General features: G+C 43.7%; 1 protein-coding gene across 5 annotated transcripts in view; it reads left to right on the plus strand.

Moving 5' to 3' along the window:
• Positions 1-13862, plus strand: part of LOC113982091 (calcium-activated potassium channel subunit beta-2) — a 98845-nt gene extending 84983 nt beyond the window's left edge. For 3 of the 5 annotated variants that reach the window (XM_027710019.2, XM_027709989.2, XM_027710010.2), the window contains 3 exons: positions 3067-3237; positions 5708-5903; positions 11693-12427. In XM_027710019.2, the coding sequence (XP_027565820.1) occupies positions 3067-3237; positions 5708-5903; positions 11693-11977 (652 nt within the window). In that variant the 3' untranslated portion in view covers positions 11978-12427. Of the gene's footprint in view, positions 1-3066; positions 3238-5707; positions 5904-11692 lie in introns of all 5 variants that reach the window. The other 2 variants (XM_039381856.1, XM_039381857.1) reach the window with 2 other exon arrangements.
• The last annotated feature ends 1422 nt before the right edge of the window (positions 13863-15284 follow it).

The following is a 15284-nucleotide window of genomic DNA, read 5'->3' on the forward strand; positions in this document are numbered from 1 at the left end:
ACTGCAGAGGGATCCCTGCACTGCTGCTGTGCAGAGAGACGCAGAGAGGGAATTCTCTGCTCTGTCCCCAGCAGGCATGGTCACGGCTGAGATTTCCTCTCTGACAGCTGAGCCTGGGTAGAGCAGCCAGCCCATATCCTCTGAGCAACTTGGCAAAAGGAACATGGAGATTTAGCAAGGGAGAACTTCAGTATGGAAGTGATCGAGGGAGCAAAGACCTTTTGTCCTTGGAGGTATGCTTCCTATTAAATGTCTTTGCACAGGGTGGAGAGACCCCATGTTCTGACACCTGGGACTTCTATAAAAGCAGGCAGCCCCCCTCAATGTCATATGTGGGGAGTTGTCACAGGTAATCACAAGTATTAGATGGAGTCACCTAGATGAGTAGTGTCTAGCATGCAGTGATCTGTACTTAAACACCCCATAGCAGTCAGCTAAACGTTGCTGTGCAGCTCTGGGATCCAAAATCAGCCAGCTAAGCATGGCATTCTTCCAGCTCACCGAGCAGAAGGAGGTCCCTGGGCTGTGCCAATAGTTCACAGGTACACAAAATCCACCCCCAGGCAGCAGCAAACACATGTGCACAGGCCATGGCTCCAGCAAAGGAGATGCTGAGGCTGCTCTCCTAGTGGCCAAATATTGCACACAACATACTGTGTTCCCTAAACCAGGGCTCTAACGGGCAAAAGCTTGAAGTTTGGTGATAGTAGATGTTCCCAGTACCCTACAGAGAAAACTGGCATCTCCCCGTGCAGGTACGAGTGTGAGGAGGAGGAGGGAGGGTTACTCAGCATGTCTCCTGGGCTGTGATGGAACTGGTGTGTCACATGCTGACACGTGCCACACCACCACACACCTCAGTGGGTGGTCACCAGGCTGATGACTGGCAGGGATTCAGGAGAAAAAAATTCCTCAGTGAGGTGCACCAGGCTACTACTTTGCTGTTGTTTGGGGCTTTGAACAACAAATGTTTGCAAAAGAGCCACTGAACCAGGGCTCTGAGCCTGACCTCAGAGGCAGAACTTTCTTCTGCTTTATTTGCTATGGCAGGTGAGCACGAAGGATCCACCTGGCAGGTGGTCACCACACACTGTCCCCTTTGCCAGCCACCTGCCAGATAGCTCATTTCTGCCACATACCCTTCAGCCCATCCTTTTCTTACCTCTAATGGCATGTTTCTTGGCTCGAGGCCACATGGGAAGTATTTGTAAGCGTACTCAATCAGCTTTTTGTTTTTAAATTGTCCATTTGTATCTCTGTTGTGTCCTAGCTGCTCCGATGGCACTAGTGAGCGATTGCACTGTGTCTGTTTTATGTCTGCGCGCCGACATAAGTTATGCTGTGTGATCGGTTAATGTGCTGGAACTGCATGACAATCTCTGCCTTCCTGTCTGCTTCCACTTGGGAGCAATGCAAATCCTAATAGCAGCTCTCAGAGTTAAATACAGTTTGATAAATAATAATAGAAAAGTAACATTAGATTATTACTCTACATTACTTCTTTGAAGACAATTGCATCTGCCAGCTCACAATATATATTTTTTTCCTCCCGAACAACAGAGAAAATTTTGACAGGCTGAACTACCATTTCATTTCCAACTAGGAAAACATTGACAAGCTTTAAAGGATGGTTTTGAAGGGAAACCATGGACATCCAAAGATATAGATTACAGTTGGATGGAGAAATTTCAAGAGGTCCTAGGTACAGGAGACCATTGACTGCAGTACCATCTCAGCAAGATTTTTGCTATAAAACCTCACACCATATGTGCTTTTCCTGACTGTGACTCATCATCTAAATACAAATTCAATTCTAATCTCAGGGAGTCTATGATTAAACATATATTTTGTTGTTTTTCTACTGTGTTTATGTATGATCTTATGTCTGTCTTAACTCTATTTCTTTGTCCTTAATAGTCAATGTAAGTTATCTGGCTGATCTGACTCAGTGCTTTTTTCCACGGTTGAGTGAAGCTTGGTGGTTTCAGCTTAAATGAGCAGTGGGTTTGCCAGAGCCCAAAGTGATGTTGATGTTGCTCACCTGCCGTTTTGCAGACAGTAGAAGAGGAACTTCTTCCACGTGTACTACTGTGTCCATGTTATGGTGGTGCCAGGGCTCAGAGGTGTGCGGTTCACATGCTTCGGGTGCTGCCTGGATGATTCAAAAGAACCATAACAGAAAACACAGGAGATTTTGACCAGCCTCAGGTCTGTAAGTACATTTTAAACCCACAAAGTTTGAGTGTGTTTGAAATGTACTCAAATATTTCCTTCTTCACCATTGTGTCCTCATGACCCATTGAATCATCAAAGGCTTGGAGATGAAAGAAGGACTTATGGTTAGAAAACGCAAAGGACTCTCTGCTGAAGGGGGAATGGTTTGTTGTATCTTCTTTTTTTTTTTTTTTAATCCTAGAACAAATAGCTCTGGTGGATAATTTTCTGTGAGTGTTTTCACTGTAATGAGTAACTGGACTTCCAGAAATACTATTATGAATACAGTAAATAAGCTCACAATCAAAAAAACCCACAGAAATCAATTCCAAAATCCCCATAGTGTTTCATGAGCTTTGAGTCACACTTAGGGCGGAAAACTGCCCAAATCAGTAGCCTGTAGGGAATCAAAAGAGAACGTGGTCCTTTCAGATGATGTTAGGGATGACTTCCCTTCAGGCTTTTTCTACATATTCAGCTGAAGAAAAGACACCTCACACACCTGAACACATTCTAGTGGCCTAAGATGGCATTGACAGGTCAAATGCACTTATGGTATAATTCAACTGAGCCAAAGAGGCTGTACCAAAGGAGGATTTACTGAGCTGGCACAAGTGTCTAATCTTTGTATTTGCTGTAAGAGGTTTTTGCCTTTTCAGAAATGGCTGTAATTTATTTTGGAGATGAATAAGTTTCCACCAGGTCAGAGTGAATCCATTGAAAAAGGACATCTGAGGACCCTTAAGCCTTTCTCTCCCACAAGATGGGTATGGAGGTGGAACTGCCCACCCTGTAGAGGCTTCATTGATTAAATATGAACTTCACATAAGAATGTATTATTTTCAACCTCAGAAATATTTACCAAAAAATCAGGGATCACGATCTACTGGACAAAAGGAAAACAGTCACAGCCCTAAAAGCTGGAGAAGACCGGGCCATACTCCTCGGGCTGGCCATGATGGTGTGCTCTATCATGATGTACTTCCTCCTGGGGATCACGCTGCTGCGCTCCTACATGCAAAGGTAATTTCGTGATGGTCCCTGATCTCACACTCCCTGCTCCAGCTGACTTCATCTGGCTTACTCTTTTGACTCTTTTTATTAAAGTTTTATAATTTTTCCTTTGGTCAACATAGGCCTGGCTTCTCTTCCTTACCTTACCTCAGTATAAATTAGGCACAGCCACGGTGAAGGCAATTCGAGTAATACCAGCAGAAAGTGAGGGAAGCATTAGATCCCTGTTTGACAAAATCTTGATCCACAGGCTTTAGACTTGGCACGGCTTAACACCAGTATAATATCCATATCAGCTGGTCGGCAGTCTGCTGAACCCTATAAGCTTCTCAGGGGCTGTTGCTGCAAAGCTCAGACTCAGGACAAAAAGGCAAAAATATTTCGTAGCCTCGAAAAACAACACACTTTCAAATGAAGGATGTAGAATTAATTTGGGAAGGAAATCAAGCTCTTTGTAGCCTGTAGTTTTACATGTAGGTTATTACTTTCATCTTAACAAGTGAAATTCTCATGAAATATAGTAATTTGCTGAAAGTGAAAGATCATCTTTCATCATTACTGTCCTGCACTTAATTTTTCTGAGGCTTTCTCTGGCTTCCTCCTCTGCCACTGAGCAGAGGGTTTGGCCTGTGATTCATTAGCAGCGTTTGAAATCAGTTTTCAAGCACCAGTCCTATTTAACACCCAGCCCAGACTGTAATAAGGCTGTCAGTGATGTTTTTACTGCCCTGATTGGTGAAGTTAGGAAAATGAAAAATGTGTAACTGGGGATCGAAATATTAGTCAGTCATGGCCCAAACTACCCTGGGGCAGTGGCAAATATCTGGCACATTTTGGCTTATCCACCGCAGGCTTTATACAGTAAGTGCCCACAGTTAATTCGTATGAACATCCTCAATTATTTTGGTGCACCTGCAAGAGAATATTCCTTCTTGACCCTGCAATGATAAGAAATAAGTAGCAACGAGGATGAGCTGTACTAATTTGCAGCATTTTATTTATGTGATAAAGTTATTTGTCCATTTTCAAGTCCAGACAAAATTCAGATTTTGAAAACTGAGATCAAGACCTGTTAAGTATCCAAGAGCATTTGCTATTCCAAATTGCTCTCTCAGACCTTTCAGCAATATCAGGGTCAATTGCAGAGGCTGCTAAGGTCAAAATCACTCATGTGGAAAGAGATGATTTATATTACAAGCTATGTGAAAAAATTGCCAGAAGATATCAAAGCACCTACAGATTATCAAATATTCCATCTTCACAAGTGTGTGGTAGGTAGGTGTTACTTTATTACCCCCTTGCATGAATAAAACAGCAGCCAGAAAGGTGAAAGTGAGGAGAAGACAATCCAGGAGTCTTTGCTGTCACTTCTCTTCACACAGCCAGATCTCCTAAGGGGTTATTCTCCTTTACAGCAATATCCCTCCAACAAGTGCTGCCCAGGAGGGGAAAAAAAAATCCTTCCACTTGATTCCCCCCAGAAATCATAGCATAATTTAATATAAATGTAAAATGGAATACACAAGCAGAATTACTGCCAAAGAAAGATAGCAATAGAATTAGTCAGAAATCTTTGACACCTCTAACTGTGTAAAGCCTTTCGTAGGTTTGGTGAGGGGCAAGCAGACCCTCAGCCCTTTTGTGGTGGGTCAGGAGAGCCACACTCTGGGTGAGCTGAGGGACTAGGGTTAAAGGGAAATCCTGGATGAAACCTTCCTCCAGCCCATAAAGGGCTTTCTGCAGAGCCCTCACTGTGCCCTTTCCCCAAGCAAAATGCAGCAGTAGATTTTTTAAATACATGCCAGATACCCAAGTGAACATTGCTGGTGCATAACCAGGCTCCGTCGTTGCAGTTTTAGCCTCTGGTGAATTGGAGATAAGATGAAATCCCCCAGAATGATTACAACCATTGGTTTAACTTACAGAAAACAGCAAGCTGCCACTAGAAAAAGCTTTTCCATAGGTCAAGCTGCATGGGGTACCACTTGTGAGTTACTGTGTCTTCATGCCTATGAGTATACATACCCTGGTAATTCAAAATTGTCCTCCTGACCTTCACTTTAAATTGACCTGGACTCGGTGGTTAACCCTCAAGTCTTGGCCCGGGGTGTCTTGTCATGGAGCACTGTGTGCACTATGCTCTCCCCAGGGCAAGCAGCTCAGTTTTCTTCTATGTCTCTGCTGACACGCTTTCAAATACACCTTCTCCAGAATCAAAGTTGCAGTTCCCTTTTCATTTATACATAGACGTAGGCGAATAGGGTAATGTTGTGCCCAAAGCCTAAACTCTGGGTACTACAGAATAAAATGCTGTCTGTGACGTGTGAAGCAAGAAAGTCCAGGCTTTGCTCAGAGCCCTGCCACGTGTACTCTCTCCTACAAGATGCCCCCAGTATATCCCTGATGAGAAGCCTGAGATGTGTTTAGTGCTTATTGCCCACTCTTGCCATGCTCTAATATCTCTTTTTTTCCTACTTAGTGTCTGGACAGAAGAGACTCAGTGCTCACTTCTCAATGCATCCATCACAGAAACCTTCAATTGCTCATTTAACTGCGGCCCAGACTGCTGGAAAATCTCTCAGTACCCCTGCCTCCAGGTGTACGTTAATCTCACCTCTTCTGGTCAGAAGCTCCTGCTCTACCACACCGAGGAAACAATGAAAATTAATTCTGAGGTAGGAGCACAGAATAAAATTTCTTCCTAAATGGGTTTCTGGAGGGCTGCTCACCTTGTTATACACATTCCTCAGTTTAAAGCAATATAAGGCTTCCAGTTCCTGCTTCACTGGGAAATACAGAGCAGAGAAGGCAGAAACTGGTGTACAAACTGAGCTCACATGTCTGGAGGGGGTAGTTTTCCACCTCCATCCCACGTGGGGAGCACAGCTCGTGCCACACAGGGTGCGGTCCTCGAAGGCTGGAGCCTCCTTCCTCCTTTGCAAGTGCTTTACAGGCACAGGGTAGCACCAAGCACTTGTCACATTGATATTATTTCTGAGCTGTGGACTTCCCATCCAGGTATGGCTCTGCTGGGTAGTGAACACCTCCAGCAGTGTGCATGGAGCATCCACAGTGGTGAGAATGGAAATGGCATCATTACTGCAGGGCCAGCCAAGGCGGCAGGGAGAGATGAGAGCCCTGTGTCCAACAGCACACGTGTCCCCACCTCCATCTCTGGTGACAAACTTGGCACCCTGAGCATCTCCACTGAGGTCAGCTGTGCCACTGCTGATGGTGCAAAGATCCTAAAAGTTTGCTCAGTGGGGACTGATGAGATAAAAGCAGCAGCACAAAAATAAAAGCCCTGGCTTTGGGGTGTGAACAAGCTAAGGAATCAGCTAATTTTATAGCACAGCTTCCCCTGTTCCAGATGTTGAACTGAAAAAATTATTTTGAATAAATCTGCAGAAGAATTCACCTCTCTGCTTCAGCAAGTACAAGCTCCAGCTTAACTCCAGGTGGGATGGAGACAGCTCCTGTCTGGAGGCTGTAATGAGGCAGCAGATGCACAGAAGGCACCTCCCTGCCAGCCACAGCCACAGCTGTGTGGCTGACACAGGGCAGTGCATCACACCCAGGAGAGAGGCCACCTTCACAGGTGGCTCTTTGCTCCTTCCACAAAGCAAGGCAGAATTGGACTAAGAAATGTCCCACTCCCCACCTTCCTTCATATCTACAGCGCCTGGGGCCCCGGGACTGCAAGTTGCCGTGAGCTGGGACACAGTGAAATCATTAGACTTACAGGTGCCATATTTGCATTAACTGCTCAGTTATCCAAGGTCACTGGACCCCAAACTATGGGCAAAGTGCAGCCTGGAACAGCAGAGCCCCAGTTCAACCTGCTCACAACGTAACCTATTGTGTTTCTATTTATGGCAGTCAGTCAGTAGACCAAATTACTTCTGCATATTAAGATGAAGTGATATTAAAATTAGTCAAAGCACAGCATGGTTGCACTAGGCTGCTTATTCTGCTGGATAATTAACTCCTGTGGCTGAGAGATGGAGTCCTCTGGATGTGAAGTGTGAAATGGAGATGAGCACCCCTTCCTTCCCCTCTTCTCTGGCATCAGTGCAGGAAGAGGCACTCACTGCCCGTGCAGCCTCAGGTAGGACACACCCCATTTTCTGCTGGGCACAAGCAAAATCATGACACTCACTCTGCAGGTTGATTAGGACAGATCAGATAAATCTCTGTGCTTCGCTGATTCAAATAAATCAAGAGATTTGGCATAAATCTCCACATTCTGCTACTGATGATTTTTGCTTGCTGAAATGGACTTTGAAATTCTCCCAGATGCCACCTTCTCTTAATTTAATGTAGGCACAGTTAATACTTCTCCAGACCAAGGTTGTTTTACAGGTTAATCTCTGCTCTCAGGAGGATTCCTAGGTTTTCCTGACATGCTGCTGGCTATGTGACCTGAATCCAAATGCAGTTTTGAATGGAAGTTTGCAAAAATAAAATACCTGGCTTCTTGTGCCCGGCTCAGATCAGCAGAGTTTCCAAGTTCAGATCAGTGCAACCCATCTCAGCATCCTGGACAAGAGCTCCCTCTTCCCCGGCCAGAGAGCATCCCCATGCAGCAGAATGAGCAGTCCTGAGCAGCTCTGGATGGTGATGCTCCAATTGGGTCCTAGCTGTGTCTTTCCATCCACCTGCTCAGATCTGTGTTACCCATCTTTCTCCTTGCTAAATAAACAAAATACAAAAGCCGTCCCTGGCTCACTGAGCTCTGACATCGCTGGAGATGTTGCAGAGCACAGTTCTTACCCTCTGAGGCCACAACAGTGACCTTCAAAAGGTCAGCACCCCCTCACCAACCTCTCTGCCTCGCTGAGCACCACCACACACACACACACACACAGCAGCAGCTGGAGCCTGCCTCTCTCCTCTCCCCGCCAGCCAACGTGGATGGAGCAAAATCCACTTTGATTTTAAATAACGATTTATCCAGGAGACTTGCTGTCTAACCTGGCTGTCAGCTCAGAAGGTGCAGTAAGGAGTAGCTGCAATTTATATTGAGATCTACAGCATGCTCCTGCCAGTCTCTGGTGGGAATCAGTGGGAAGTCTGTGGATTCCTGTCAAGCTGCTCGAGTCTTTCCAAGAAAAGCGCACGAGATTTTTCATGGCTTTTCATTGCTCTTGCTGTGCGTACTTTAGCCTTTAGGACAAGCCCAGCCCCTTGTCAATACTACAGATGAAATGGTTTAAATGCTTCCATGGCTACACTTTCCTTCCTCAGCTGCCAGAGGCTGTAACAGCCTCTGCGAGAGGTAAATCGGCCAGTTCTCCTCGTGCCCGCACCACAGAGCCAGGCTGTCCCCATGAGGAAGGGCTGTGGTAGTTAAAGCAATTAGAGAGGCCTCATTTTGATCTCATATTATATCATTTTGATTCTTTTCGTGTCATCGGAGCTGCTGCTGATTTATATCTATGCTCCATAAGGGAGATAACAGGCAGGATTTAATCACCAGAATCAGCTGTAACTGCCTGAGACTCAGAAATGATGGTGGTTCTCAGGGTTTCTCATTGAAGGTTCAGGTATTTATAACCCAGGAGGGAGTTTGCCTGGTGCAAGGAGGGGGAGCAGAGGTGCTCGGCTGTGGATTCCAGTAGACCCATGTCTAGGCTGGGACTGGAGAATTCTGTCTGGAGTAATCAATATCAGGCCAATGCAGAAATGAAGCTGCTCCAACCCTTGGTCCAAACCTGTTGCACTTTCCAAAATAAATGTAAATTGACACCCTGACCACTTTCTCACAAAGATTGCCACAGCACATCCTGTCTAAGTTTCCAAGCTCAGCAAGGACACCAGTCTCAACCACAGATGTATGGCAAGAGTCATGTATTTCACTGCCCAGCCTCAACTGGGAGCTTTTCTGGCAACAGCTTTTTCAGTGTAACATCATTGATTTAAAGAAAACTGCCTCAAGCTTGCCTGGAGAAGTTGTGTGATCTTTGTCCTTGGAGATATTCATAATCTGACTGGACAAGTCCCTGAGCAAATCTGCACTGAGCAGGGCATTGGACCGGATGTGTCCAGAGGTAGTTCAGACAGGATACCTATCCAATCCTTTATATTAAGGAAGTAGAGTTGGAAACTTAGTAAGTTCTGTTTCTCTGGTAGGTCCTTCTTGTGCTGGATTGCAGGTAACACAAGAACCACTTTTGTCACTTTGTATCACAGAACCCTCACTTGAGGTAGAGCACCAGAAATTCTTTACTTGCAGATTTCCAAGTGTTTGACAATGCAGTTAATAAACCAGCATAGATTCAGTAGTCTACATTCACAGGTGCAGCATAAAAATTGTGGATATAAAATTCCCTGCCAGGTATTGGAGAAAACTACTGAAGATCAAAAGAAAGAAAACATCAACACATCCCATTATTGTGTCTTCCTTCTTGTTTATTAATCACCATGAAACACAGCAGACACCATCATGGCAGAGCCTTGGTGCTCTCAAAATTGTGTTTTGGCAAAAGTGGCCAAGTCCTCATTTAATCACCTCCCTCAGGATACTCCATGGGACTTCCAGAAACAAAAATGTATAGCAACCAAGTAGCAAGAAAAAAAACTCAACAAAACCCCACTTGAAGATGAAATACTGCTGTTATGACAGTGATAGCACATAATCTATTAAAAGAAAATGAGGTATGCTTCACTGAGAAATTTCCCCTACTTAGTAGATTATGATATGTTGAAGAGTCACCGGCACTGGAAGAGGGCTTGTGACTTTGGACATTTGAGGCAAAACTGGTCAGAGCACAAGAGGATATCCTGGATGGAGCAGACATGCACCAGCAGGAAGATGGATGAGATATTGCTGCTCTGATATTTTCCATCACTAATTTCTAGAACTCTATGAAATATTCATAATGGCAGTGCAGCCATGCTCTGCCATTAATGCTCCAGTCTGCTAACGCCAGACAACCTTTCTGCTGTGCTTCAAATCATATTCTGTGCTAACAACTTGCCAATGAATCAATCAAATCCTGTTATGAGGTTAATCCTTTGATCATAATTAGGACTAGAGATTTGTCGCAGTATGTTACAAAAAAAGTCACAGCAGAGTCATGAAAAAGAACAAAGGGACATTTTATAAAGTATGCACATTATAACAATAATAATCAAAAGCCATGGGTCACATTATTGTAATCAAAACATATTTTTTCCTTTAGAAAACTAACTTTCTCATTAAATTATCTGGAGCTACTTTAGGTGCCTACCAGGACAAGCAGGTTTGGCAATGCAGGCAGGAGCATGGTGGGACACACTGTCACCCCATAACTACGAGGGAGCAGTGACCTCCTGGCCCTCCCCCCCCCCCATGCATGTTAAATAAAAAGTCAAGTAGCATCAGATTTCCACCCTTCCTGAAGAAGTTAATCAAAATCCTGCGTGGGTGTAGAAAACCATCAGGTTTGGAGGGGTGTGAGTGCATGAATGAGAGGAGGAGTGAGGGGCCCTGGGCTGCTCCCATCAGTCTTCTTCCAGACCAACAGCAGCAACAGCAAGTTCAAGGGTTTCTGCTCTAGTTAAAAAATGGTCCAGATGTGGCCTCAACCCCTGTGTGTGCCCACCACCTCGCCAGCCCACACTAGCTCTTTGCAGGGAATGGTCAGCACAGCCCAGGGCTACTGTCATACATGTCCCATGGAGTATCTTCAATGCATGGACTCCATAACGCAGTTTTTTTAATTAACTTGCCTTCAGTGTTCTCTGGAACTATTCTCTGTGTTAGGTAGAGCCACCCCCAAATCTTTTTTTGCTTTGTGACTGAGACTGAAATTCAAGGAGCATCTTCAGAGAGAAGGAACTGTTGGAGTTATGCTGGGGTCAAGAGCAAAAACAACACAAAGAACCATCCTGGTACCCAGGCTGATCTTCGGCTAAAGGCTGAATGAATGTCCTCTGGGCTGTCAGTAGGAAAACTACATTTTCTCCTGGGCTATCTATTTGTCTCTAATAGAGGCATTTGTCGCATGGGAAAATTTGTATAAAGGTCTCTCATCATCCCTCTCCTGTGCGAGTGAACTCCCGTGCCCACTATGATCACTTTGATCCGAGCCAAGTGAGATCTAAACTACCAGATTTGTATTTACAGAGTCAATTACCCATCTAACTGCGAGCATATGTGTGCCACTTAAGATGAAGAGGTACTTCATCAGTTCTATTTTTGCATGTGTAAATTAGTAATAATAATATATTCACCTATCTCACAAGGCACTGTGTAGATTAAAGCATTAATGTTTGAACAGCACTTGGAGGTTCTCCAATGGGAAATTCTGTAGATGTGCAAAATATTGAGTTTTGCTGTGATAAATTTATTATTAGAGTAATAGTATTCCACTCTTGTCATGAAAAGCATAATCATCTTGAGATTTTCCTGCTTGCCACCTGAAAACAGACATTGTGCCTGATTTAGAAATGTATTTTTCTCTCTCTGATTCCTTCCCAGTGTTCCTACATCCCCAAGTGCGGGAAGAATTATGAGGAATCCATGTCTCTGGTGAATGTCGTGATGGAAAACTTCAGGAAGTACCAACGCTTCTCCTGCTTCTATGACCCCGAGGGCGTTCAGAAGAACGTGATATTAACCAAACTGTACAGCTCCAATGTGCTGTTCCACTCCCTGTTCTGGCCCACCTGCATGATGATCGGCGGGGTCGCCATCGTTGCGATGGTAAAGCTGACTCAGTACCTTTCCCTCCTCTGCGAGAGAATCCAAAGGATCAACAGATAGGAATGAAAACTTCTCTGAAATTTAACTACAGCGAAAATACTGTTTTCTCATTCTTCACCAAAGAACCTTAAGTTTGTAATGTGCAAGTCTGTTCTAAGTTCCTTACGATATTCTTATAAGTAGAGCAATAATGCAAAAGCTGTTCTATATGCAAACATGATGTTATTATTATGCAGACAACTGAAGAAGTTACTGTTTTGTGTTGACTGTCTATATGATCTTGTTTTATGCTGGGACTAGTACTTCTTTCTTTTCTACAGCCAAAATAGGGCTCAGTGTGACCATTTGCCAAGCTTAGTCAATTGACGTTTTCAATGTAAAGAATTCTGGGGAAAATTCACCACTGGATGAAGGGCAGCCAATCACTTGTGCATCATTGAGGTCTCACATCTAGCTCGGTCCATTCAAAGGATTTATTAATGGCTGCAGGGGGGAAAAAAGCACTGATAAAGGGGGGGGGGGGGGGGGGGGGTGTTGTGGTAAGATGGCACAAAAAGGATGTATACTGAGGCCAAGATAAGTGTACAGTATTTTCAGCCTCATCAGGACTTGGTGATGCTTTGTGTTTGCTCCCACAGTTCAGAAGTAAATTGTGCCCTATGGTGTTTAAGGTCTTTTGGAAAACACTTTGGAGTTTTGTTGTGTTTTGTTTAGTGTATACTTTCCTTCTGTCTTATGAACATAATCTTTGTCAATTGCAGAAGCTGTAGCCAAAAAAAAAAAACCACCTTGTTCCATTTTCTATTCTATTCTGAGCCCTATTGATGGAGGTGGGACCAGAACTCCTTATGTAAAGGTTTATTACTCATTTGTCTTGTATTTGCTACCATATCATTGTAAAGAAAAAAAATAACACAATCAGCTATTTTTTCATTTTTTACTTCCAACTATTTTAGATTTTTTACTTGATATATATACAGATATATATATATATATATATAAAGAAAAAGCTATATTATATCTAGTTGTGAATTGGAACTTGTTTATGGGGGTTTTTTCCTTTGTTTTTACCCACTGGAAAATGAACAGTACAAGTCATGTATTTATAACCTTCATCCTTGGATAATATCATAACATGGAGGAGCAGCACTGCAGGATCTTATCCAATATTCATGATGTTGTTTCAGTCAAAGGTCTCTGTTGCTATGACATGGGAATTGACAAAAATCTTATCCAATTCTGTGGCTCTATTAACTGAATTGTTAGATAATCATCATAACACATCTGGAAGTCTCTCCTGACCTTAACTCAGTATGCAGTGCTGGCTGACATGAATTATGATTTACAAGGCCCAGGTGCAATGATTTATTGGAAAAACTGAGATTCTGACTAAAATGTTGTCCTATCTGTCAAATATTTACCGCAGTATACTTGCCAGTATAATTTCATGCACGATTTCTGCATAATTTATTTTTATTCCCCTATAGAAAGCATTCCTTCTTATGTTTTAAAGACACTTCTCTCAGTTTCTCGCGTTGCACCCAGCCTGAAGGACAAATGCAAGGCAGATCCTGGGAGCACACTGTGAACTCATTATTCAGTAGCTCAAAGAAACCATATGCAGGCCTACTCAAACTAAGAAACTAACATTTTTCCCTTCAAAAAGACTGCAAAACAAGTATTTTGCCTATTTCATCTCCCTCTATATAAGTACCTTTCTGCGACATGGCATTAAAAATTTCAAGATGTTACAAAACAAGTCATGCAAGTGTAACGTGAGCTGTAAAAAAAAAATATGAGTTCTCAGCAGTGAAAATGAACCTGCAATCTTGTAATCAGTAGTACAATTTTCCTTAGGTAATTAAATTCCTTGGGGGCAGGGGAATGATGAAGGTTCCAAAAATATGTAATAAAAATATTAAATTAAATCTTCTAGATTTCAATATTTTCTGCTTTCAGATGTGGCTTGTTTCATCAAACTGTTATCTATAGCTTGAATTACCAAGAAATGAGGAGTGCTGATGCACCAGGGAATTCATAAATGTTCATTTGCAAAAATGAAGTTTTGATCGATATGTTGGAATTGCAGAAACCGCCGTCGGTGGATCTGGGAACCTCAGCATCAAAGGGACTGGAATCACAAGGTCTTTAATGGACTGACAACAAACTTTATTCAACCCACCCATTCTTCAGCACCCCCAGGGCCAGGGTGGATGGGGAGATGGAGATGACAGATCCCAGCAGTGCTCCACTGCTTTCTGCACAGGCACAGGGCTGTCTGGAGTTTTGGTGTAACACCAGTATGGGGACATGGGGATTCATTGCCTGGTGCCCATGATGTGAGAGGTTTCAGGTTGCAGATGCTCATCATGGTTAAAAAACCTTATCCTGCAGGTTCTACCAAGAAGGCAGTATCCAAGTGAGGCCCCAGGAGCCACAAAGCCAAGGAGGCATCGTGACCCACTTCTAGACAGCCCATGTGGCTACCAGGGTGCACCTCCTTCCTCTGTAAAGTTGATTTTTCTCCCAAGCAGAGAGGTTTGATCTGTGTTTGGTGTTGCCATCCTTGATTGTCCCTGTCCCTCTCCCCACCATCAGTCACCAATGCCAAAGGAAGGACAGTGCTGCCAGTCGCGGTTCCCAAATCAGAAATGTGGCGTGGTGGATTTTCCACCCCATCACCTACACTGATGTTGTCCATTTACACAGTGATTTACGTGCCTTGTGATAAAGCAGCCCTTTGGTTGTGTGTGTGACATTTTTGGTGCCTGTATTTGTGCTTCTTTGTTCTGCGACAGGGAAGCTGATTGTTCCTGACATTTACACATCAAACGCTGTTTTCAACACATCGCACCATAAAATATCTCAGCAGAGCTCCTGTGGGTGAAACATCTTGACGCTGTTGCAGGCTATAATCATTTTGTTGACATTAAGGGAGAGATCTGTGGGATAGCAAAACAACTTGAGTAATTGGATGGAGTGAGGTAAAACAATAATTTTGAAGGGAATTATCCATCTGATCCCCGGCACAGTTAACCCCCTACTGAAGTGTCAGCCCTGCAAATGTGATTTTTGACAACTCCTGCTGCCCCAAGGAGAGGTGGTGCTTCAGTGGGGATGTTAGTCTGTGCTATTGCTTTCTCTGCTCCATTTTAATATCATGTTTATTCCTTGCAAAAGGAATTGATGTTCCTGTAGGCAGCTCAAATGAATGAGACAAACATGGCAGCGAAATTCAGCAATTGGGCAAATCCACCCTGTTTCTAAGGCTGGTTCTGACTCTTCCCAGCACAAACATTTTACCTCTTGATGTCCCAGCTGGGCATTTAGGACAGCAAGGAACAATCTGTGCTGGAAAACCCCAGAA

Source organism: Pipra filicauda, unplaced genomic scaffold (genome assembly GCF_003945595.2).
Source record: "Pipra filicauda isolate LSUMZ 115617 unplaced genomic scaffold, ASM394559v2 scaffold242_size1167801_pilon, whole genome shotgun sequence".
NCBI lineage: Eukaryota > Metazoa > Chordata > Aves > Passeriformes > Pipridae > Pipra > Pipra filicauda.